At 28.3% G+C, this 24,771-nt stretch overlaps 1 protein-coding gene and 1 non-coding gene across 3 annotated transcripts; both read left to right on the top strand.

The window, feature by feature from the left end:
* Nucleotides 1-10,220: 10,220 nt before the first annotated feature.
* On the top strand, nucleotides 10,221-17,012 carry LOC117905144 (histidine kinase 3). 2 transcript variants are annotated; one of them, XR_004649663.1, is made up of 11 exons: nucleotides 10,221-11,518; nucleotides 11,965-12,246; nucleotides 12,561-12,730; nucleotides 12,948-13,160; nucleotides 13,517-13,703; nucleotides 13,796-13,847; nucleotides 13,982-14,211; nucleotides 14,333-14,431; nucleotides 14,771-15,906; nucleotides 16,035-16,405; nucleotides 16,497-17,012. XR_004649663.1 is itself a non-coding variant. In XM_034818137.1 (10 exons), exons 1-10 carry the CDS (start codon nucleotides 11,033-11,035, stop codon nucleotides 16,297-16,299), a joined length of 3,120 nt encoding a protein of 1,039 aa, XP_034674028.1. In that variant the 5' UTR covers nucleotides 10,221-11,032; the 3' UTR covers nucleotides 16,300-16,406. The 2 variants fall into 2 exon arrangements, 1 of the variants encoding a protein (XP_034674028.1); XM_034818137.1 differs by lacking the exon at nucleotides 16,497-17,012 and having other exon boundaries at nucleotides 16,035-16,406.
* A 4,054-nt stretch (nucleotides 17,013-21,066) lies between these two features.
* TRNAS-UGA lies at nucleotides 21,067-21,148 on the top strand. Its single transcript has one exon. It is a non-coding gene; the product is annotated as a tRNA-Ser (tRNA).
* Nucleotides 21,149-24,771: the final 3,623 nt, after the last annotated feature.

The following is a 24,771-nucleotide window of genomic DNA, read 5'->3' on the forward strand; positions in this document are numbered from 1 at the left end:
GCTGCTTTAAATTTTAATCACTTTTGAAGCTTTATTCTTAGGGGTTGTTGTCAGCATATTGTCAGCATTTCTTCGTGGGGTTGGTTGCAATGCCGTAATCTCTGACGAAGCCATGAATTATTTGTGAGTGTAATTTTCATCAAAGAGCTTGTTGAGAATGACCGAAGTACGTTTAATTATATTTGTATTGAAGGAATACTTAACACTCCTTTGTGTTGTCTTTTTCTTTCCATCTTTTGTCCCCTCCCCCTCCCCCTCACACCCCACCTTTTTTTTTTCCAATTATTTTGATGGTTCTTCTCCCTCTTACTCCCACCTTTTTTCCAAAGATTCAATAAATCATCATGTTTCATTTATGGTTAAGGGTTTATATATTAAAATCTTGGTGGGAGCTAGAAGTGATTCCTACTATAGGAATTTTTTTTAAACAAATTTACACATTTCTATAACATAAATTTATATATATCATCATTGTTTAGGAAAAATAATAGAAATGTAAAAAAAAACCACCCCTCGTTTTGGAAAACATAAAGAATTGAGTAATATTAAAGAAAAGAAAAGTCACCCCCACTCTCTGGCTACCACTGAATAGGCTCCAATTTCTAAGCATAATAGTTAACTATCACTTTCACTCCAAATATTATATAAATTGTAAAACTAATTTTTTTTTAAAAAAAAGAAGTTTATTTTTTAAAAAAATAATAGATTTAAAAAAATTCTATTCATAAATATATTAATTTAATTTTACATATTTTTAATTCTATATTCTCATATTTTTAATTCAATTTTACAGTGAAACCCATTTCACAAAAATATAAAAAGAAAAAAAAAAAGCTCAAAAATCAATGAAAAGGACTTCAATATTTACATCTAGAAAAAACCTACGTTTTGAAAACCATGAAAATTAAGTAATATTTAAAAATAAAAAATTAAATTAAAGTAAAAAAAAATTAAAAATCATTACTTTTGCCCAACTGGCCATTATCAATTCCCCGCCCCAAAGAATAAGATATAAGTTCCCAAAATGTTCCATGTTCCAAATCGTATAAACAAGTGTTTTTCCTCAACCACCATCTCTCTGAATTTGGACATTAAACTAGGGTTTTTAATTTGCCAGTTCATAAAATTTGACTTTTACCATAGACCCTTTGTTTTTTTTTTTTTGGTAAAAGTGATGATCTCATAGACTTGGCTTCAAAAATTGGCAAATGATGTCTATGTGGGGCTACTTCCAAAATGGATGCATACACTTAAGTTTTCATGATTTGACCACAATTGTTGGTTCACGGGATCTGGAGCTCAGTGGAGAAGGAGAACAAATTAAAATAAATAAATAAATTTTTTTTAAAAAAATCATATTTGAGTTAGAAAACTTGTTTTTTTTTTTTTTTTGGAAAAATAAGTTCCCTTCTCCGAGACCGGAATAAGGTTACAATAACTTGAATTTTATCTGAATTTCGATATTAATTTTTGGATTGGGTTTTAATTATTTTATTTAAAATTTAATTAATATCTAATGAAAATAAGTCAAATTGTTCATAATATTTGACGTCATCGTTATTTGGATGATTTGAGACTTAAAAATAATATTATTGCAGGAAGTTTTATGGGATGCATGATGTGGTTGTGGAATAAAATATGGTAATATTGTAAATATATTTGTGAAATTTTTATTATTTTACTAAAATATAAAAATAATTTATTTTTTAGAATAAAAAACCATGGGGCTTGCCCATCTTTTTATGGCTTTGGAGGCGGTTTTTCAATTGTTCTTTTACATTTTAAAGCCTTGTCTTGTGGGATGCCTTTGAAAATTTTTGTTGTCTCCTTCCCTTGAAAAGCCAACTCAAAACCTTGTCTCTTGCAATTCTGTTTCTATCCCATTCTTTTCTTCTTCTTTTTTTGAAATGTTGTGACTCATTTTGAATACAAAAGTAGAAGCATAATGACTCATTTTGAAAACGAAAGTAGATAATATAAAAGATTATTTGGTAATTGCTTTTGAAAATAATTTTGAAAAATAGTTTTTAAGAATAATTTTTGAAAAGTGTTCTCTAAATTTTGTAAAATAAAAGTCAGTTTGGAAGTTTAAAATATTTTTAATTTATTTTTAAATATATTTTAAAAATAATTTTTATATTTAGTATTTTATTTTTTAAAATAACCCTTAAAAAACAAGTAAAATTAAAAGAAAACAACTAAAAATATTTTCTAAAAACACCTCATTTATTTTAAGAATAGAAAATAAAAAAGTGTTGTTGGTTGTTGAACGTGTTTTTTGTGTTTTTTTTATTTTAAAAAATAAAAAATTGTTTAAAAAAAATAATTTTCAAACATGGTTATGTTTTAGTTTTTATAAATATTATATTAAAAATGTTTGGTAATTTTAATTTTATAAATTAAAAATAAAAATAAAAACAGCCATAATTATTAGCAATCAACAAACACAAATTTTTAATCATTCTCTATGAGTTTTGACCCAAGTGAGAATTGATGCTGTTGGCTTAGCAAACAATAATAAACCTAGATGAGAAGTCACTTTATGAGTTATGAGTACCAATTTGATATTTTATATTTAATCATACATTTTTTTTAAATGTTTTTAGAATTAAAATTTATTAAAAAGTATAAATTTTCATTAGCAAATCCACTTTTCATAGAAAGTTAGGTAAGGATAACAAAGTGTAATATGATTTGCCCATGACTCAAATCTAACATTTTTTTTTGACAAGCTTAAATTGATTATAACATTATTTGGGTCAAATTTGTATTAAGTTTAATAAATAAGTTGTTTTAATCAATTTATATAATATACATTTGATCCAAATTGACATTATAACCCTAACTTATTTAACTCTTTTAAAATTTGATTTTGAACAAATAAGTCAATTAAATAGTAAATAAATTAAGCTGAGAGATTAATTATATTGGTTCCAACTAAGGCTGCAACTTGAGCGAGTTGGTTGGGTTGATGACTAATTCAAGCCTAATTTAAATTAAAAAATAATCAACCTAACTCGACCTCTAACCCAAGGCACTCAATTCAAGTTCAACTCAACTTCATTTTTCTAAATTTGGGTTGAACTCGGGTTGATAAGGTTAAATTTGAGTTGATTGAGCTAGACTCAAGTTGTTTAGATTCATTGGGTTGCAAATTTCAAAATTCATCCATAGTGATTTTTAAAAAACTTTTTTTCTATATATTTATACCAAAATTTAAATAATAAATAACACAAAATTTCAAGATAATAATATATATATATATATATATATATATTAACAAATGAAAAATATATAATATAATTATAATTTGATATTTTTTCTTTAAAATCTAAAAATAAAATTAATATTATAAATATTATAAAAATATTAAATTGTGTTCAGGTTAGACTCGGGTTGTTCGAATCTGGACCTGAGCCCAACCCCAAATTGAGTTCAAGTTAAGAAAACTTAATCCAAGCTCAATCAATGAAAATGTTTGCCTAAGTTCGTCCAAACATTGAGTTAGATTTGAGTTTATTATTATTACGGAATTAGACCATTCAATTAGAAATAGATTTACATAAACAATCGTCACAAGTTCTTTCTCATACGTCATGGCAAATATCTCATTTTTCTAAACAATTTTTAAAAGTTATTATCTTTTTCAATAGTTTTCAAAAAGGTTATTATAACAAGGCACATGATAAAAGAGATAATACACAAAATTTAAAAAAAAATATTGGTGAATTCCAATTTTTTCTTAACCTAATTAGGTGGTGTTTAATTTTTTGGCTTTTAACTAAAAATAATTTGTTTTCAGAATTTAAGTTGTTTATTTTTTTACTTTTTTGTAACTTATTATAAACTTTTTACTAAATAGAAAAAACCAAAATATATAACTTTTTCTAAATAAAAAAAATAACATATTAGTTTTTCTTTATTTTTTAATACTTAATATAAATAAAATACTATAAAAACAAATAACATAATATTTAATACTATTAAACATTAAAATTCTATTTAGATTTAAATAAAAAAACAAACATCACCGGACACTATCCAAAAAATGGTGGATCACTTGTTTTATAACATAAATTTTAAACCACCTTAAACTAAACCTTATCCAAAAATCACTTAATGACTAAAAAAGATTTGACTAATCACTTATTGGAAAACATAAAATTTAAAATTTTATAACTTTTAAAATTTCATATTTATCCTTTTATAAAATAATTATTTTTGTTATCAAACAATTTTATGGTAAAATATATATGATTTTTTAAGAAATTTTTTAATATTAATTCATGTAAAGAAATATATATTTTTTTAAAGTGTGGAATTATATTAAATCAAGCCCAATTAATAATTTATTTATGCTAAAACTGATATTTTTGAAAAAAAATTATAACTTTTGGTTTTAGTCATTTAATATAATCAAATTAATAAAATTAGAATTCAAAATAAATGTTAATTAATTAATTTATAAGGAGTATTTTTTTTTCATTAAAAGATTAATAAAACAATGAAAATCACAATTATATTTCTTCAAATGATTTTAATAAAAAAAAATAAAAAATGATAATAAAATAAAGTAAGTAATACATTTTTTATTTATTATAAACTATTTATGTTATACAGGTTTTTTTAAAAAAAATATTTTGTTGTAAATTTTATTTTGCAATTTATTTTTATTGATTAAATTACTGTATATTATTTAAAGAAATACAACATTTAGTTAATTTTTTTTAAAAACGAAAAAAAAAATTAGAAAGATAAAATATAATAAAAGAAAATGGTAAATAATACTTCATTTCAGCTTGTTATCCATATAAATTTTGAGAGAAATAAATTTAAATTATTAAAAATACATTTTATCAAAATTTCCATTTAAAAAAAAAATAAAATCTTTCATATTAGTTTCTTTTTTTTTTTTTCTATCAAATTTTCCTTGAGGAGAATATTTTTTTTTTCTCTTTTCTTTTCTTGACACTTTTTGAAAATCCAACATACCCTAAATATTTTTTATTAAAAGAAAAAAAAATATTATGGTGATTTGCGGTAAGTATATGAATCTCTTTTACAATAGAAATTAAAAATTTTCTAAAATAAAATATATATATTATATAAACTAAAAATAAAATTACAAATAAAATGTTATTTAATTTATTATCATAATCAAAATTTAAGGACACACAAGATTATAATAGAGAAAATAAATCATTTTTAATTTAACTATTAATATTTATCTATTTTTTATTAGTTTGGATCATAGTAAAGTATAGAGTTTAAATCAGAGTAGAAGTCTACTATTTGTTTAAATTAGAGTAAAATATAGAATTTGAATTAGGGTAGAAGTTTACTATTAGTTTGAATTGCAATAGGAGATAAGAGTTTGAATATAATAGAACTTAATTGCATTTGTATATAAATATTAATCTCGTTGATGAAAATAATATTTCATATTTTCTTTTTCTATAGATTAGGGATGACAATTGAGTTGATTTTTTCAGGTGTTCACCTCGCTCTGACGGGACAGGTTTGGGATAAGTTCAAGTATTGCCCCTCCTCGCCCCAATTATATGTCAAATTAAATTAAATTAATTTATTTTTTATTTTTATATTTTTAATATATATACATAATAATAATAATAAAAATAATAAAATGTTTGTCAATAAAGTAAATTATAAAAAATATAATAATTTAATTATTTATAAAATATATTTATTTTAATGTAATTCAAATTTTTTAGAATAACTTTTTAAAAGAAAAAAATAAAAAAATTTCACAAAAAAAAGTTAAATGTGACAGGGTGGTGCCACCATGTCCTCTTCCACCCATTTAATTTTTTCAATAGGGCGGAGATAAGAATTGTTTTCAATAAATGACATCGTCCCAAAGTCATCTAAAATTCACTTAAAAGCATGTTAGATATAATTATATTTTGTCCTAATTCTAATAAGTCAAATTATAATTATATATACTATATATTATTTAATAATATGTCATATATTTTGAATAAAATTATAAATTTAATTTGCATTATTTTACATATATACAAATATAAAAAAAAAAAACTTTAGTTTTCCTAACCAACCTCATTAAATTAACAAATAAAAAGGGTAGTCTATTATTTATTTGTAAAAACCTTAATAATATATATATATATATATATATATATATATATATATATATATATATATATATATATATATAGAGAGAGAGAGAGAGAGAGAGAGAGAGAGAGAGAGAGAGAGAGCTGTCCACTAGCTCTTGATGGGTCAAGTTGAAAATTGAAATTATTGGAAAACCTCCAAAATTAAATTATTGGAAAATTAATATAAAATAATTAAACTAATCTTTATTAATTTTATATTTCCAATCTCTGTTTTCCCTCGTTTTCCATCGATGCCAACTTGACAATGGCAGCTGGCAATATGGAAAAACTACATACACATGCAGGCACGTGATTTCCATTGGGTGTGATTAGGCACTATTTTATTTTTAGTTGATTAATTATTAATCATTTTAATTAGAGAGTCGGATTTGAGCCCATTAATTTGGTATTTAATATTTAAACCCCAATTAGGATTATTTAATTACTTTTTGTAAATGTAATACTCATTTTCCATGATTTGAGGATTATACAATAAAAAGAAAATTCTATTTTCTTTTAAAATTATATATAAAATATGATTCTTAAATTAAAAAGTAATAATTTAGGGTATGTTTATAAACTATTTTCAATAATTGTTTTTATTCTTTATAATAGAAATAACATATTTCACAACTAAAAATCATTTTTATTATTTATTTTTTTAATAATAGAAAATATAGTATTTTTGAATAACATTATTTTTATTATTTTTATTTATTTTAAAAAATAATTATACAAACATATAAAACGATTAAAAATAAAATACTATATATAAAAATTATTTTTAAATCTTATCTAAAAATATTAAAGATAGGCTAAAAACATTTAACATTTTTAAATAGATTTTTATTTTACAAAATATTATAAAATAGTATTCAAAAACTGTTTTTGAAAATAGTTATCAAATAAGAACTTGTATTTTGTTTCTTTTTTTTTTTCCAAAATAAAAATTTTAAATTTATGAAAGTGAAAATTTTTTAAATAACTATTTTTTTTCTTGTTTTAAAAATTATTTAAAAAAATTAAAATTGAGAATATTTTATTTTAAAATGTTTTAAAATATAAGATATGTTCCTATCTTCTTCTTTTTTTTTATCTTCTATTTTTAAAATTTTAAAAACGTGTGAAAGCGTGAATTTTGTTTTATTTTTAAAAATTTATCATTTTTAAAAGTATTTCAAATTGTCATATATGATCCTCTTTATTTATATAAAAATTCTTATATTTTATAACAAAATTTGTTTTTTAAAATAAAAAATTCCAAACATACACTAAAATTTTTCTTTAACAAAAATTTATTTATTTTATTTTACCAAATAAAATAAATAAATAATTTAGACTTAATGAGGAAAAACAAAATAAAAAACAAAAAAAATAAATATTTGCCTCTTCCAACAAGTAAAATAGAAGTTATGACTCACTGTCCAAAGTAGCCTACAAATTTCTGAGACCGAGTCAGAGTCGTCCAAACTCAGCCAGAGTCCTCCCCAGACCTACACGTGTCCCTAGATGCATCTCCTTTTATCTTTTTCCATAACTGGCACGTAGCTCTGTCACTTACCTCCATTATGGCCTTCCACGTTGCCCCCTTCCATTGGTCCACGCTTCATGACGTGGCACGTCGTTGTCACGTAGCTTTAAAAATAAATAAATAAATAAATAAAAAGAAGAGGAAGAAGTGGGTAGTGATGGCCTAATCACTTCGTGACAAAGCCTTGATTAAAGTGCCACGGAGGACTAATAACTGCTGCCCCTGCTTTTTGTGCTTATTACCATCTTGCCACTGTACCCTCCCTTAACCACTTTTGCCGGGAAATTACCACTTTTTGACGGTATTGCCCTCGTTTTTTTATTGTTATTACATTCATGCCCTTGCTTTTTTCTCTTTTTCCTTTTTTTTAAGGGATTGTTTGGTGCTTCCTTCTGGTAAAACAAATCATAAAAGGCTAAATGAAGCTTGCTAATTGCTATTACCTTTAGGTTTGGAAGGTTGTTAGTTACAACTACATTCTTTTAAAATATATATAATTTTTAAGACTAATTTGAAATTAAAAAAATTTAATTAATTAAGTAAAGATTAGATAAAATAAATTAGAATGTCCATAATTGAGTAATACATATAGACATATAATGAAATTTTTGGCTCATTTATACCTTAAAAAATTAAATTTTATTTGTTTTTATATTTATTTAAAATAAAATCGTATTAATAAATTTTAATTTTTAATAATTATTTTTAATTTTTAACAAAATAAATCAATTATGTTTATAAGATGTTAATATCCATATTTTTATAATATTTATAAAAGCATATAGATAGTATTAGAAATTATTAATTTTAAATTATTTATTTTTAACAAAATAAATCAATTAATTTAATATCTATATTTTAATAATATTTATAAAAATATAATATTCATATTTTATTAAAAACTATTTATTTTAAATTTATTTGTAATTGATAAACTATTTTTATTTTTTATAATACGTGAATTAAATTTAGTTTATGTTATATAAATTATATAATTTGAATATACAATTTGTTTTTTCTATAGAATTAAAATAAAAATTAATTTTTAAAAATAATTTATCTAAAAATTTCTTTAGTTTTTTAATTTTTTTTTTTAAAATAACTTATATTAAGGAATCAAAATATCAAAGAAAATTGAAATCCCACTTAGGATTTTATTTTTATTTAAATAACTTTTAATTCTATTCCGATCATAGTATAAGTTATCCAAATATAAGAATAAAGGAAAAAATAAATAAGATGATCATTCTCATTCCCAAGTACCAAATATGCCCTAAATGGTATTCAATAAGAAAAAAAAAATTATAGTTCATAGTATAAATTAAATTAATGATTGGAAATAAATAATTTGAATGATGTAAAGTTGGTCCACGAGGGATGTGGGCATTCAAGAATAGGATTTATGGATCTAGATCCACTCTTTAATTGAACTTCACTACAAGACAAAACATATAAATATTTGACAATATTTTTTAAAAGCAACTATCAATTTTTTTTTTTCAAAACTATTTTGAAAAATAACTTTTTGTCAAATATATATTCTAATTTAGAAAAATATTTTAAAAATAAATTTTTAAAAAAGGGATGAATATTAACCTTTAATGAAATTGAATTAAAGATATCGTTGATAGATTCATGAATAGATCTAGATCTACTCTTTGATCAAATTTTGCTACAAGACATAACATATAAATACTTTAAATTTCATAAAAGAATATATGATATATTTTAAAGTATGCTTTTTAATCATAGAATATTTGAAAATCATGTGATCCCATGTTGATGGGTATTTCAATTTTTTTTAAATTATCAAATTTTAATTAAAAAATTATAGTAAAAATAATTATGTCTAATAAAAATAAAATTTTGAATATAGTTGAAGGTTGATATATATGGGCTATATATATATATATATATATATATATATATATATATATTTGAAAGTGATTATACCAAAAGAAATAATCATGAAGGGAATCATGATATAAATTTCAAAGTAAATATACCATTTCTGTGGAACACCAAGAGGTGAGAGCATGGCAAGTAGCCACAGGCATTGAGATAGATTCCAGAAGAGAGAAAAAAATAATGATAATAAAAATGAAAAAAAAAAAAAAAAAAAAAAGAGACATAATAACACCTTGAGAGGTATCAATCATGGGGCCTGATCTCCACCTACTCTGTGGCCCATCATCCTCTCATGGCAATTTGGGAAAAAGCATGGGCATCTAATGCCATTAAGCATAAGAACAGAGAGGGAGAAGATAAATATGCAGCATATGAATGGGGTACTTTTGTCAACCAAACTACAAACTACACATCCATAAAAACAACACAGCTTAACGACTTAGCGTGTACAACTTGTCTACTACTGGTATTTGGATGGATAGGGATGTGAACACAAAGGAAAGTTGGAAAAAAAAAAAAAAAAAAAGCAGTGATTTCTGCTCAGTGGGAGCATGCCCCCTTTTGCCCTTAATTAATAATTTTGCATAGTTGGGGATGTATATGTATGCGGGTGTAGAGAGAGAGATAAATATAAATTTGAATTTTAAAATGGGAAATATTTTTGGGGTGGAATGGATAGAGATAATGGGGTATGCTAGCAGACATTTCTACCACCATATTCTTCTCATCTCTCTTTCACAGATTCTTCTTTCTTAGTGTCCATGAATCCACTCTTTCAAACTTCTTTTTCTTCCTCTTCTTGGGCTGCTCTCTTGTGTAGTAGTTGTTCTTCTTGTGTTGCTTCTTTGTTGCCCATATCTCCACATGGGAGCTTTGTTGGGAGTCAAAGTTTAACAAACACATAGATTTATTTTCTCTTTTGGGGGGTTTTATGTTTGTTGATGAAGTAGATTTCGTGTCAGATTCTTTGCCGGGATGTTCTGATTTGATGAGTTAATTTGGAATCTGAGTTGGTGATGTTTGGCCCATTTCTTGTTCTGGGTTTTGGTTGGTAGCTGAGAGGATAATTAGCAAATTCTGTTTGGAATTGGAAGTTCAGAATCTGGGGATTCTTTGATTCTTTTTTGGGGCGTGGTGAATTTCTTTACTCAAATTTTTGGGACTTGTTTGCCATCTGATTTTGAGGCTCTTTTGGTGGATAAGATAGCATCTTGCTCACTCTGACCTCCCTTTTCATTCCCTTTGTTTGTAGTGATTTTGGAAGTGGGTTGGGTTTGGCTCTTCCTCTTCTCTTCCCTTCCCTTCCAAGTTTAGATTTTTTTTCCTTTTTTCTTTTGATGTTGGTTTTCAGTAGACAGTTTCTGTAGATTTGATAGTGGCTCTTTCTCTCTAGAAGAAGTCAGACCCACTTCTTCTTGTAAATGTTTCTTGTAGACGTTGTTGGACACTGTTGTGGATGAGTTTTCTCCATGTGTTGGGGTTTGGTCTGAAGGCGGGACATCTCCTTTTGATGCTATGTTGCTGGATTATATCTGTGATCCCTGTGAACTGGTTCATTAATGGTGGAGTCATGGAAACCAAGGCTGGTTTACTTAGTGATGGTGGAAAGATATGGATGAGATTGTGGGAGAAGATGTTTGGGAACAGTGGTAAGATCCCCCATCACTGGTACCAGAAGTTTTGGTCCAAGAAGGTTGGAAGGACATGGTGGAGAAAGCTTTTGTTTACATGGGTTCTGATGTGGATCATGGTGTCTTTGTGGATCTTCTCGTATCTGAGCCTACAAGCTTCTGAAAAGAGGAAGGAAACCCTTGGAAGCATGTGTGATGAGAGGGCTAGGATGTTGCAGGATCAGTTTAATGTGAGTATGAACCATGTTCAGGCCATGTCCATTTTGATCTCAACCTTCCACCATGGCAAGAACCCATCTGCAATTGATCAGGTAATATAATCGTCTCTCATCTCTGAGCTATATAGGGTCATAAATCAGGTTGAAATTCATCATGCTCCATTTTCAATTCTCAATTGTCTTACCCTGACCTTGTTCTTGACATGGGTGTTGAATCTAGAATGCTAATTTTGATAAATTAAGCTTAACCCAGAACTAGATTTGAGTTTTATGCCCTGTGAATTCATTAATTTTGGTAAATTAGGGTTCTAAATCTGGTACCTATCAGTGGTTTTTCATTTCCATTGCCTGGTTGAGTCATTCTGTTTCTGTCTTTCACGTGGATTCTAGTTCAGAATGCTGATTTGGTGCATTTATATGGGGTTTCAGTTCAGATGTTAATGTTAGTGCTTTTAGCTCAGTCCAGAACCAGATCTGAGTATTAATTTCTGAGCTTTTACTTCCAGTCAACCAAACAAGCTAACTTTCTGAACCTCTAGGGGACTTTTGCGAGGTACACTGAAAGAACTGCTTTCGAGAGGCCCCTCACAAGTGGCGTGGCATATGCGGTGAGGGTGCTCCACTCGGAAAGAGAACAATTCGAGAAGCAACAAGGCTGGACTATTAAGAGGATGGATACGCCTGAGCAAACGCCGGTTCATGAGGATAACCATGCCTCGGAGAACCTGGAGCCCTCCCCAGTTCAGGAAGAATATGCCCCTGTCATTTTTGCACAAGATACCGTCTCACATGTGATTTCGCTTGATATGCTGTCAGGAAAGGTAAATTCCTTTTTCTTTATCTCCCTGTCTGTTTATCTTGATTCCATAAATCATCAGCTTTTCATTAGATTTGACTAAAGCTTTTCCAATTTTGTAATAACTAGGATTTAGTGTATGTTTTAGAAACCGAAATTTGGTGAAGTGGGTTGAAAGATCACCTCTTTTTCTAGCAAGTTCGCTTGAGCTGCTTTTCAATAGTCTGAACAAAGCTCTATCTTAACATTGTATAAATCATACAGCTGCTCTATCTATAAAAAGTTTAATTTCATGAAACATGATTTAAAATGGTCTATCTTAAAACTTGTGTACAACAGGAAGATCGTGAAAATGTGTTGCGCGCAAGAGCATCAGGAAAAGCGGTTCTCACCGCTCCTTTCAGGCTATTCAAAACTAACAGCCTTGGAGTTATATTGACATTTGCTGTCTACAAGTCAGATCTCCCGTCAAATGCAACACCAAATGAGAGGATCCAAGCGACCCATGGGTATGCTTTTTTTTTTTCTCATCAGAATAGAAGTTGGTTCTGACATGGAATTGCTAAAAAGCTGTATTTATTACTGCTACTGTCTCTTTGTGATTAACTGATCTTATGCGAGGAACGCAACACATAATTTGTGAATTGAACTAAAACAAAATTGGATGCTGTCAGTTGATAAGCTGTTCAACCGGCCCTTAATGTTTCTGCTGCTGCTGCCAAGCAGGTATCTTGGTGGAGTCTTTCATATTGAATCACTCGTGGAGAAGTTACTTCAACAGCTTGCAAGCAAGCAAACTATCCTTGTCAATGTGTATGACACAACTGATACTGACCACCCAATCAGCATGTATGGTTCAAATGTGTCGGATGATGGCTTACAGCGTGTTAGCGCCCTTAACTTTGGGGACCCATTCAGAAAGCATGAGATGCGCTGCAGGTGATCAATGAAACTCTTTCTTATTTATATGTATTTTGGGTTGGGCTTGTGGCTGATACAAACCTTCCTCCTGGTTGTTATGTCTCTGATTATAGTGCCTTATGAATGCACACTGGCTTGATTCAGTCATGTCATGTAAAAGGAGGATAATCTTAGGAATTCCACTTTTTTTTTCTTTTCTTTTCCTTTTTCTTCCTGTCTATGAAATTGACTGGCGCATCTCCCCATATCTTGATGTGGTGTGGTGTAATCAGTACTTGGCATGGCCAACTAAGTCCATACCCAAGAGGAGTCAAATCCAACTCAATGTAAAGTAGTTGAAATCGGTACTCAAACTGGATATTTTCATGGCGCAGATTCAAACAAAAAGCACCATGGCCATGGCTAGCAATAACAACTTCAACTGGCATACTTGTAATTGCATTGCTTGTTGGGCATATATTCCATGCGACAGTGAACAGAATAGCTAAAGTCGAGGAGGATTACCGGGACATGATGATGCTCAAAAAGCGAGCAGAGGCAGCTGATGTTGCAAAATCTCAGGTATTTGATGCTTTTAGTCAACTTACTGAAACCTTGTTTTAGCTTAACCTATCACAATGATTTAGTTCTAATGAAAGTTCAACGTTCTATAGTTCCTTGCCACTGTTTCTCATGAGATCAGAACCCCAATGAATGGTGTTCTCGGTGAGTTTTCTTAAATTTATGCTCTATTCACTTCAGTCATGTCTAGATATCGCCTCACCTTTGATCAGAAATAAATTATGGGAACACTGAAAAGATGTTGGAGCCATGACAGTCTAAATATGTTCATCTTGCAGGAATGTTACATATGCTTATAGACACGGATCTAGATGTAACTCAACAAGACTACGTGAGAACTGCACAGGCTAGTGGAAAAGCTCTAGTGTCACTTATAAATGAGGTTTTGGACCAGGCAAAGATTGAATCTGGTAAACTTGAGCTTGAGGAATTACAGTTTGATCTGCAGGCAATTTTGGATGATGTCTTGTCCCTCTTTTCTGGAAAATCTCAAGAAAAAGGAGTGGAGGTAATTAATTTTATAGCTTTGCATGATTCTCTCCATATGCCATGTTCAAATCCTTTATATTTTGTTCTGCTAATATCTGCACATTTGTAATTTGAATTTTCCAATTTTTGGGGGAGGGCAGTTGGCAGTTTATATTTCTGATCGAGTTCCCAAAATGCTAATCGGTGATCCGGGGAGGTTTCGCCAAATCATCACCAATCTCATGGGAAACTCAATCAAAGTAAGTATTTAGTAGATTCTCAAATTCAATTGAATAAATCAGAAGAGAGAAACATGATCAATTATGGAAATCTATTCAATCTAGATTCTATGTAAAGTGATTGACAATATATGAATATCATGTCTTGAGGGTGAGATATTCTTTCTACCACTCAGGAGCGAGAGTAAAATAATGGGTTGGAATAGACTTCAAACGGTTGAGGTATTTAGAAAATTCCTATTCCTGTTGTTGTTAAATGACCTATAGGCATAAATAGGGTCATACGTTATCAAAGATTGTACACAAACTTCTATTTTAGGCACAAGAAGCGACCTGACCAAGAATTGATTCTTTTGGCAGTTTACAGAGAAAGGGCACATCTTTGTTACCATTCATCTTGTGGAGGAGTTGATGGATTCAATAGAAGTTGAGACAGAGTCATCATCTAAAAACACCTTAAGTGGTCTCCCTGTAGCAGATAGACGCTGCAGCTGGGAAGGATTCAGGACTTTCAATCAAGAGGGACTCACTAGTCCTTTCTCATCATCCTCCTCCGACCTCATCCATCTAATTATATCAGTTGAGGATACAGGTGTAGGTATCCCTGAAGAAGCTCAATCTCGTGTTTTCACTCCCTTCATGCAGGTGGGTCCGTCCATTTCTAGAATACATGGGGGCACAGGTATCGGGTTAAGCATAAGCAAATGTTTGGTTGGCCTTATGAATGGAGAAATCGGGTTTGTAAGTAGACCCAATGTTGGATCCACTTTCACTTTTACTGCTGTCTTCTCCGGTGGCTGCTCCAAATCAAATGAGTACAAGTGCCAGCCAACTAACAACCAGTCCAATGCTGTCTCGTCAGAATTTCAGGGCATGGCAGCCTTAGTTGTGGACCCCAACCCTGTACGGGCCAAGGTGTCAAGGTATCATATCCAGCGGCTGGGGATCCGTGTTGAAGTCACTTCAGATTTGAATCAAGTTTTCTCCAGCATAAGCAGTGGGAATACAGCTATCAACATGGTCCTAGTTGAACAGGACGTTTGGGATAAGGACTCAAACCTTTCTGCTCTCTTTGTTAATAAATTAAAGAAACTTGATCTGGAGGTTCCTCCTAAACTGTTTCTTCTAGCTAATTCCATCAACTCGACCAGAAATAGTGCTGCAATTTCTGGGGTTTATAATCCAACTGTCATCATGAAGCCTCTGAGGGCCAGTATGCTGGCTGCATCTCTACAACGAGCCCTGGGTGTTGGGAACAAGGGGGTTTGCCAGAATGGAGAGCACCCCAGTTTGTCTCTCCGCAATCTTCTTCGTGGGAGAAAAATTCTAGTTGTGGATGACAATAATGTGAACCTCAGAGTGGCTGCTGGTGCATTGAAGAAGTACGGAGCTGATGTCGTCTGTGCAGACAGTGGGAAAAGTGCAATCCCACTGCTTAAACCTCCCCACGACTTTGATGCCTGTTTCATGGATATCCAGATGCCAGAAATGGACGGGTATGTATGTCGCCATGGTATTTGATGCTATTTGCTCACATCAAATTTTCTATCAAACCCCTCTCTACTGCATCTATCTATGATTTTCGTTCGAGCTTGTCTTTATAAATGTGAATCTCCTCCCACAGGTTTGAAGCTACTGGGATAATTAGGGAAATGGAACGGAACGTCAATAGTCGAATCCAACATGGAGAAGTTTCTGTGGAAGCTTACGCAAATATTTCGAACTGGCACCTACCCATTTTGGCCATGACTGCAGATGTCATCCAGGCCACACACGAGGAATGCCTGAGGTGCGGAATGGATGGATACGTATCAAAACCATTTGAAGCTGAACAACTTTATCGCGAGGTTTCACGCTTCTTTCAACCACCTCCAGAACAGAACCAATAGAGGATTTCCACAAGTCTACTACAGGCTTGCTGATGACATAAAGCTCAGGTGACCCATCTTCAGGATTCTTTTGAATTCTCGAATGGGATCGACTTTTTCCCCACGAGTGAGTTCTCTTTCAACCAGAACTTAGTACATTTGTTTGTTTCAAGCCCTTCCCCGTTGCCTAACACTCGCTATGTTTGAAATTTTCCCAGGAAAATAACTTGTTTGGTTAACAAAGACTGTACATACAAGCCATGCCTGATGGGTGGAGATTGGATTTGGATTGATTGCTTGACAACCCAGATACCATAACAGATTCATTTTTTCTCAGAAAATATTGATCTCATCTTCCAAGCCTTCCATCAGGACCTTTATTCGGGAGCATGTGGAAGTAAAAGTTCTTCAAAGGGACTTCACCATCTGGAGGGATCAGAGGGACTCGGGTCTTTTCCCCGCAAGAATAATGAAGAAAGACCTCCTCCTCACCCCTTCCCTATTTTTTTGTCCTTCACATAAATCACTGCTTGTATAGATATGAAAGGTAGCATAGCAGCCACAGGGGATGATGCTTCTTGTATATTACAATTTTCAATAAAGATGATGGGCATGGGCTCAAACTGGCCTTCTGATTCTAACAATGCCAAAGGTTTGTTTTATTAGGAGTTGATGTAACCAAAACTACAATTCGAATTTTGAGTAATCCCATCTGAATTTTTTCCTTTTTTGTACATTATTCACTGCTAGATTGATTGTTATAATATTTGTCTTTTGCAGGTATTGGTAATTATTTTCAAAAATAGTTTTTTGTTTTAAAAGGGAAAAAAAAAACAAAAGATAAATTTGAAAATTAGAAAATGGAATTAATTTTTTATTTTTAAAAACAGTTTTTTTAGAAAGAAAAATCAGAAAATAAAATATTTTTAAATTATTTTAAGTTGTTTTCATTTTTTTAAAAATAATTATAAAAATATGAATAATTAAAAATAAAATATTATATATTTTAAATTATTTCAAGTTTCAAACATTTGTTCTATAATATATCACAAAACAATCTTAAAAAAATATTCTTAAAAATTGCTTTTTAGAATTGTTTTCTAAAACAATTATTCAACAAGACTTGAAATTTTTGAGATAAGTTGAAGTAACTTGTGGATATTTTTTTTTGAAAATAAGTTTATATATATATATATATATATATATATATATATATATATATATATATATAATACATTACCAAAATATCATCATTTTTTTTTGTTTATATTCAAAAATCAAGATTTTTTTATTTTATAATTTAAGTAGGATCATTCCCAAAAGGGTTAATTTTAGTTATCAAATTTTAGTATAACTTTTTCCCTTCTTTTTTTTCTTCTAGACTTATACATTGGAGTAGGTGCTTCAATATCACCAAAGGTTTCTATTTTTTAAGATTTTTTAATTAACATTTTAACTTGGTTACATTCCATCAAAGGAAAATCTTGTTAATAATTAAGTTAATCTCCAAACTAAATCGAGTGTTTTACTTACCCATATTGGACAAAATTTTGAAAAAATTATTTTTGTGTCATAAAATAAAAATTATAGATGATAATTAAGAGAATGAGTGGATTTTTTTCTCCTCTAATATCTCAATTGTCAAATCTAGTCTCTTAGGCGTAACATTAGTAATATTGTAAGGATTGTATAGTTTACTTGATAAATATTCATGTGAAGTCTTATGTTAAAAATGTTAAAGAAATAAGAAATCTTGTCTATGAAATTGAATGAGAATTTTTTTTTTCCTTTTGGAAATTTTGATTTTGTATGTTTGTGAAAGGAAAAGGATTATGGGGGCACTTAGATGGTTCTATTTCAAGGTCTCATGATTGTATCGATGGTATGAAAATGGCATAATGACATTTAAACGATGCGAAAATAATTACCCAAATCTTAAGATCCGTAGATGCTCGTATTATTCTTAGTTTATATCTTTTCATTGTGCTAAGGATATGTGAAATTATTTAAAGAAAGTTTATAAATAAGAAAACCCTACAAGACATTTTAAACTTGAATTAGAGTTATCTAAATATTGTCAAGACAACTTATTCATACAAGGTTACTACTCTAGGTTTATGAATTTGTGGGTTGAATACAAAAAATTGATTTATGCAAATATTTCCATGAGGGTTTATCAACTTTGCAAAAAAATGCATGAAGTTTATCAAGGGGGTTGGTTTCTCATGAATTTGGACCTATTCATGTCCATTTGATGTGTAGAAGTCCCTTTCCATCCTTGGATATGTGATTTGTTGAGCTCCTTTGTGAAAAACAACAACGTATGACTCAAAGTGTCATTGAATTGCATAATTAAGTATCTAATCCCTTGGAGGTAGTTCATGCAACTCAAGCTAAGTCCAAAGACAAAAGCAAAGTGCAATGTTATAGTGAACTAAAGTAAGAACAACTTCTACAACTGCTATATTAGCCTAGACATGTACTTGCTAACTGTTGACAATGACCTCAAAATTGAACATTTCAAACTTTGCAAATTGCCAGCCTAATTCCTACTTGAGAACCAGATCCACTAGTCTCAATGTTGAGGTTATGCAGCAAATGATTCCTTCACGACTTGGTATTTTAGGTAAACATGCTTTTTTCTCTCTTTATTACATCAATTTCAATGCTTTTTTCTCCTGTACATATATAATTTATTGAGATTTCATTATTTTCAGGTATTCATATTCATTCAATGTTATTTGTTAAATTCTAACCAACATACAATAATAAATGTTTAGAAATAATTTACTAGCATTATCGAGACATATTGTCTTAATTGGATAATCTATAAATTGTGTTCATAATTGAATTATTTGTGCATAGAATGTTGGGAATAGCTAGAATGCTCCATTTCTAGCCTTGGACTGATAGGGGGTGCACGCAAAAACATCCTAAGACTCTAAATCTAACTAGTGGAAGTATAGACATGTTAAAATCTTAGGACGTAGAGGTTCAAAGTGCTTCTATTATGTAATCAACTGATATACTATAACTCATGAGATATTATAATGTCTATTTTGAGTATACTTATTACCACTAACCTTCTTAAATTGTGGCTTAATCATAGGGAATATATGATTACCATGAGGGTATGGTGGATGGATAGACTCGCATATATCCTTATGTATTTCTAAAGAGAACGGGTAATTCATATATGATTTTAGTAAAAGATAGTCTAACTATCAATCTACCTTGGAAGCAATGAGTAGATAAATATTCATTAGGTAAAAGAATCATTTGGTTTTTTAAATGGATACCCATATGGGTGTTCTATGATTAGATCCCATCATTGAGGACCCCAAATGATCTGGTTGGGTATGCCAAAGTATAAAAGTATTTGGATCAATGAACTTTTTTGGTCTACGACAACCTATGATTCAATGAGCCTTATGGTTGTATGATACAAATCAGAGGAGAAAGTTAGGTGCTTTTCCAATACATGTTTTTAGCCACAAATGATAGATGAAAAAACATTCTACACTTTATTCATAATTTCAATGTGATACCCATTTCTACAAATATCTTTTAAATGCTACCAAATTTCTTTTGGATTTTCTATAATATAAAGCATCATTTATATTGAATTTACTTTCACTTGATAACTTTATATTTATTCTTCCAAAGCCTTCAATTGAGTTTTAATATCTTATATGGCATTTACATTAACTTTTGTTAACGTCAAATTAAAGAATATCCTTTATCTTAAAGAACTATGTGCATGATTGTATTGTCTACAAGACATACATCTTTCCCGTTCATTTTGAGACCCAAATAACATATGTATTTTAGATATAAATGATATCTAAGTAAAAATGAAATATAAAACAAATAATTATATACTAAATAGGGAAAAGTGGGTTTTGACTCACTAATATAAAAATATATAGAAAAAATAATCCCAAAAATTTTAAATTAGTATCATTTTCATCTATTTAAAAATAATTTGAAATATATGCATTTTTTAATAAGTTATATAATTATTCTCTAAACTCCCAATATCTTAGTTTTTAATTTTTACTAACCAAGAAAAAATGTCAAAAGAAAAAGTGCAAATTCAATTTTTGGAGTGACAATAAATTATTAGGGTTATAAACAAAGGGGAATGTTACAAAGAATGCTAAAATTCATTTTTTTTTCTTTCCAGATATTCTTGGTTACCAATAATCACATCAAGAATTTTACATGAAAAAAAATTTAAAAACAACAATATATTACCTTTTATCTTGATCTCCATCTCTTGAATTGAAGGTGAAACCAAAAATAAAAAAAATGTCCAAATAACCAAAGTCTTCGGAAATTAACCTCAACTTGCCCTAACGAAAAAAATCTTAAAAAGACATGAAAAAAACCATAAACCTTACTTTTAGCAAAACTTAGACATGTTTTCTTTAATTATTTATTCAAATATATTTCAATATTAATAAAACAAAGTACAATCTTTTCAATGTCAAATAATTTAGTTGAGATAACATTAAGCTTATTGTTACCACCATATCTTAGATACGTCTCTATGGCTCAAGTTGTACAAAACATTATAATATTAATGATAAAGGTCACAAGTACCAACTTAGAAAGCCATTAATAAAATTATAAAAAATCTACTCTATATTAACAACTATGAATCAAGGTTAGGAGAATTACCTTTGAAACAACTTGTAGTAATAACGTGTATTATAAAATGAGAAATAAACAAAGACTTTTCTTTTCAGTCTTAAATTAGATTTTAATTAAAAAATTTCAACAAGCGTCGATATGTCCGAGTGGTTAAGGAGACAGACTTGAAATCTGTTGGGCTTCGCCCGCGCAGGTTCGAACCCTGCTGTCGACGACTTTCACTTTTGTGTTAGTGCTAACAACGACGTCGTTTTCGGTTTGGTTTGGAAACGGCATTTTCTAAGTGGTGATGGTGACTTCCAGAATGACAGCTGTGATAATAATTGAAATAAAGAATATGATAGAAGCAATATCTGCAAATAAAATTATTATTAAATATGTCTTATAAAATGACACCCATCACTACACTCACACACAATGCTTGCAAACAAATATATCTAATCTTATATTAAATTAGAAAAAAAAATCCCAAAAATTAAGGATACCTTTGGTATTTCTGGCCTTCAGAATAAAAAATTATGCACTTTTATAATCAAATTTTATTTTCACAACAAAAAATAGTGTTTTAAAAAAATATGTTTTAGTTTATTTATACTGTTTTAATTTGGTTTCTAAGAATTATTTAAAAATAATAATTATATAAAGATTAAAAATAAAACATTAGAGATAAAAATTATTTTTAAAATATATTTAAAAAAATCATCTAAACAAACTTTTATTCTACAAAATGTCAGGTAACAATTTTCAAAAACTATTTTAAAAAATAGTTACCAAATGAACCTTAAGGCTGAAGGCAAAGAAGTGCTTTTAAAAAATAATTCTTAAAAAATAGTTTTTGAACATATTTTGTGGAACCAAATATATATTTGGAAGCTAAAATGTTCTTTCTCTCTCTCTCTTTTTTTTTTCCATGTTTTTAAATATATTTTGAAAATAAATTTTATATTTAGTACTTTATTTTTAATCATTATGCATATTTATATAATTATTATTTAAAATAATTTTTAAAAATAAATAAAAATAACTAAGAATGTTTTTAAAAAACAACATATGTTTTGCTTTTAATAACAAAAAAATAAAAAATAAAAAATCTATTTTCTAGTTATTAATGGTGTTTTCCCTTTTTTTTTCATTTTTTTTAAAGAGTCAAAAACTATTTTAAGAATCAATTAGCTAACAAACTTAAACCATTTCTTACATTTATACAAAAAAAAAAAAAATCTAATATATAAAATTATCTTAAATATTTTATTAGAAAAATGTTGGAGATGTGGATAGATACCATGACCCCTTAATAGAACCTGGATATGCAAATTTTGAAGTAACATTTTCTCTTGTCTGTTTGGTTGCTGAGAACATTGGGAAATATATATATATATATATATATTTTATCTTTTTCAAACAAAGACAATTTCTAGGTTGAGTTTTGTATGGCAGTACAACATGTACATGCAATAGGATAAAGGTGAGACAAAAAAACCAAGGTGATCTATTAAATATTAACTAAGGCTTGTATATGTATTTAGACTACATATCAAGATGGGACAGCTGCTGCAACAACAACAATCCAACTTGCCAGCAAAGCAAGAATGACAATTTGGTAAATAGTAAAAGAAAATAAAAAATAAAGTAATATTACAACTAAACCTTGCATTTTGGTTTTTATAGTATAAACATATTATTTTATTCATTTAGGATAATTTTATTTTATATATATAGAAAAAAACAACCATTTTGTGGAGGAATTCGTTCTTTTTTTTAAAAAAAAAATTAGATATACGACTTTAGTAAAATATTCTAAAAGTTTGAGAACAAATTCTTGGAATATGCTCAATGATAGAAATGATTCTACCTCGACAATGAAATGCATGAAATTGATTCATTTATAACTTAAGAGTCGCCTTCAATCTACATCAACTTTACATCCTTAAAAACTATCAAAATCAAACCATCTTCCAAAAACAATCTTTAAGAGTTAGGATTGAGGTATTATTTATAAACTTAAAGCTTGTATTGAAAACAGTAAAACTCCGTTAAATACAATTAATTTGAATTTAGTTTGTGTTAGAGGGATCTAAGATTGTCGAACTAATAATTTTTTTAAAAGTTTAAGTTTATAGAATTTGAACTCAATATGATAGAGAAAGAGATGTAAGAAAACAAACATACAAATTGGAAAAGGGGAAGTGGTCCGAACCCTGACCTTTCAAATCAAATTCCAAGATCATGTTTGACTGCCAATTTTCTTAAAAGATTAAATTTAAAGGGTTTGGACTCAATATACATATTATTCTTCTTAACAAAGACCATCTATATTAAGTCATCACTATATTTATAATTAATAGATTTTTTTAAGATCAAGAACCATTAAAAACATTATGATCCTTAGGGTGAAAAAAAATACCAATAAATAAATAAATTAATTAAAAAAAATAAGAGGGCTTTCGCAAAAATATGAGGAATAAATGGGTTTTTTTTTTTAAAAAAAAAAGATAAACCAAATAAAAATAATGACAAAAAAAGACGTATGAAACAATGAAAGTAAGAGAATTGCCTTAAAGTTTGTGGCCGACATTCTCAATGAAAAGGCATTCAACAACAACAAAGATATGCTTACAAAAAGCCCCCGAAAGGGACATTCGCTATTCCTCATAGAAATGGTTTTATTTTAAGAGGAAAAGAATATTTAAAGCATAATAAACAATTTAATTTTTTTGAAATATAAATATTTCTAAAAATATAAGTTTATCACACTTTATTAATCAATCGTTTTAGAGAGTTTTCAATCAAATTTTGATAATAACAAAACAAATTATTAATATTTAATTATTTTTGTTAAATGGAAATAGTTCTTAAAATGAAATTCGTTAGAACAAGAGAGAGAACATTTATACATTTTAAAATTATTTAATCTTTATATCGATGAGTTAAAATAAATAAAATGAGTTTAAAGTAACAAATAAAATAAAATTTTCTTTGTTTTTTTTTCTTCTACTTTTTTTTTCCTTACATTTTTCCTTAAAATTTATGAAAACCAAACATAGTCTTAATGTTTTTAAAAGTATTAAAAATAAAAAAATATATTAGTTAAACCTTTTTGGAACCTCAAAGGGTTGTGTTTTTGGAATATGACAACTTGGATATTAAATTGGGTGGTCCATCCATTTATAACATTTCATTTCTCTTACAAAAGATGCTCATAAGGAGTAGTAACTAAAAGTTTAAGGTTTTTTTTTGTAATTGTTTTTAATAACAATTTTATAAGAGAAAAAAACAAAAAAACATTTTTATTTACCAAAAATTTGTTTTCTTTTTTCTGTTATTAAGAATAGAAAACTAAATGTTTTTAGAGAATACTTTTTAGTTGTTTTCAATTGTTTTTACTTGTTTTATGATGATTGTTTTAAAAAATAATTATACAAGCATGTAGAATAATTAAAAATAAAGCACTATGGATAAAAATTATTTTTTAAAATACATTTAAAAATATTAAAAACATGTTAAAAATATTTCAGATTCACAAATAGACTTTTTTAATACAAAAAATTATAAAACTATTTTTAAAAATGGTACTCAAAGACTGTTTTTCAAAATTGTTTTTGAAAATAATTACTGGGACCTAAGAGACTTAACAATTGAGACTAAAAATATTTATTGTAACTAATTAGGTGCCCAATTTTTAGAATTTATTTACGACATTGTCTATACCTTTGTGGAGAGATAAATAAAATTTAGATTCATAAGAGACAACTCGAATCGAATCATGACCTTTTACAAAATCAAACTCTATCAATTTTTCTAAAAACTTAACTTACAAGATTTGAGTTCAATATATAT

The sequence above is a fragment of the Vitis riparia genome, chromosome 1 (genome assembly GCF_004353265.1).
Source record: "Vitis riparia cultivar Riparia Gloire de Montpellier isolate 1030 chromosome 1, EGFV_Vit.rip_1.0, whole genome shotgun sequence".
In the NCBI taxonomy this organism is placed as follows: Eukaryota; Viridiplantae; Streptophyta; class Magnoliopsida; order Vitales; family Vitaceae; genus Vitis; species Vitis riparia.

What these genes read in the sequence shown, in the direction of transcription:
- LOC117905144 (XM_034818137.1), top strand. Translation starts at nt 11,033, where the DNA reads ATGAGTTTTCTCCATGTGTTGGGGTTTGGTCTGAAGGCGGGACATCTC. An exon ending in ACCCATCTGCAATTGATCAG is followed by an intron (nt 11,519 to 11,964) that starts GTAATATAATCG and finishes CTGAACCTCTAG; the next exon opens with GGGACTTTTGCGAGGTACAC. An exon ending in CCCAATGAATGGTGTTCTCG is followed by an intron (nt 13,848 to 13,981) that starts GTGAGTTTTCTT and finishes TTCATCTTGCAG; the next exon opens with GAATGTTACATATGCTTATA.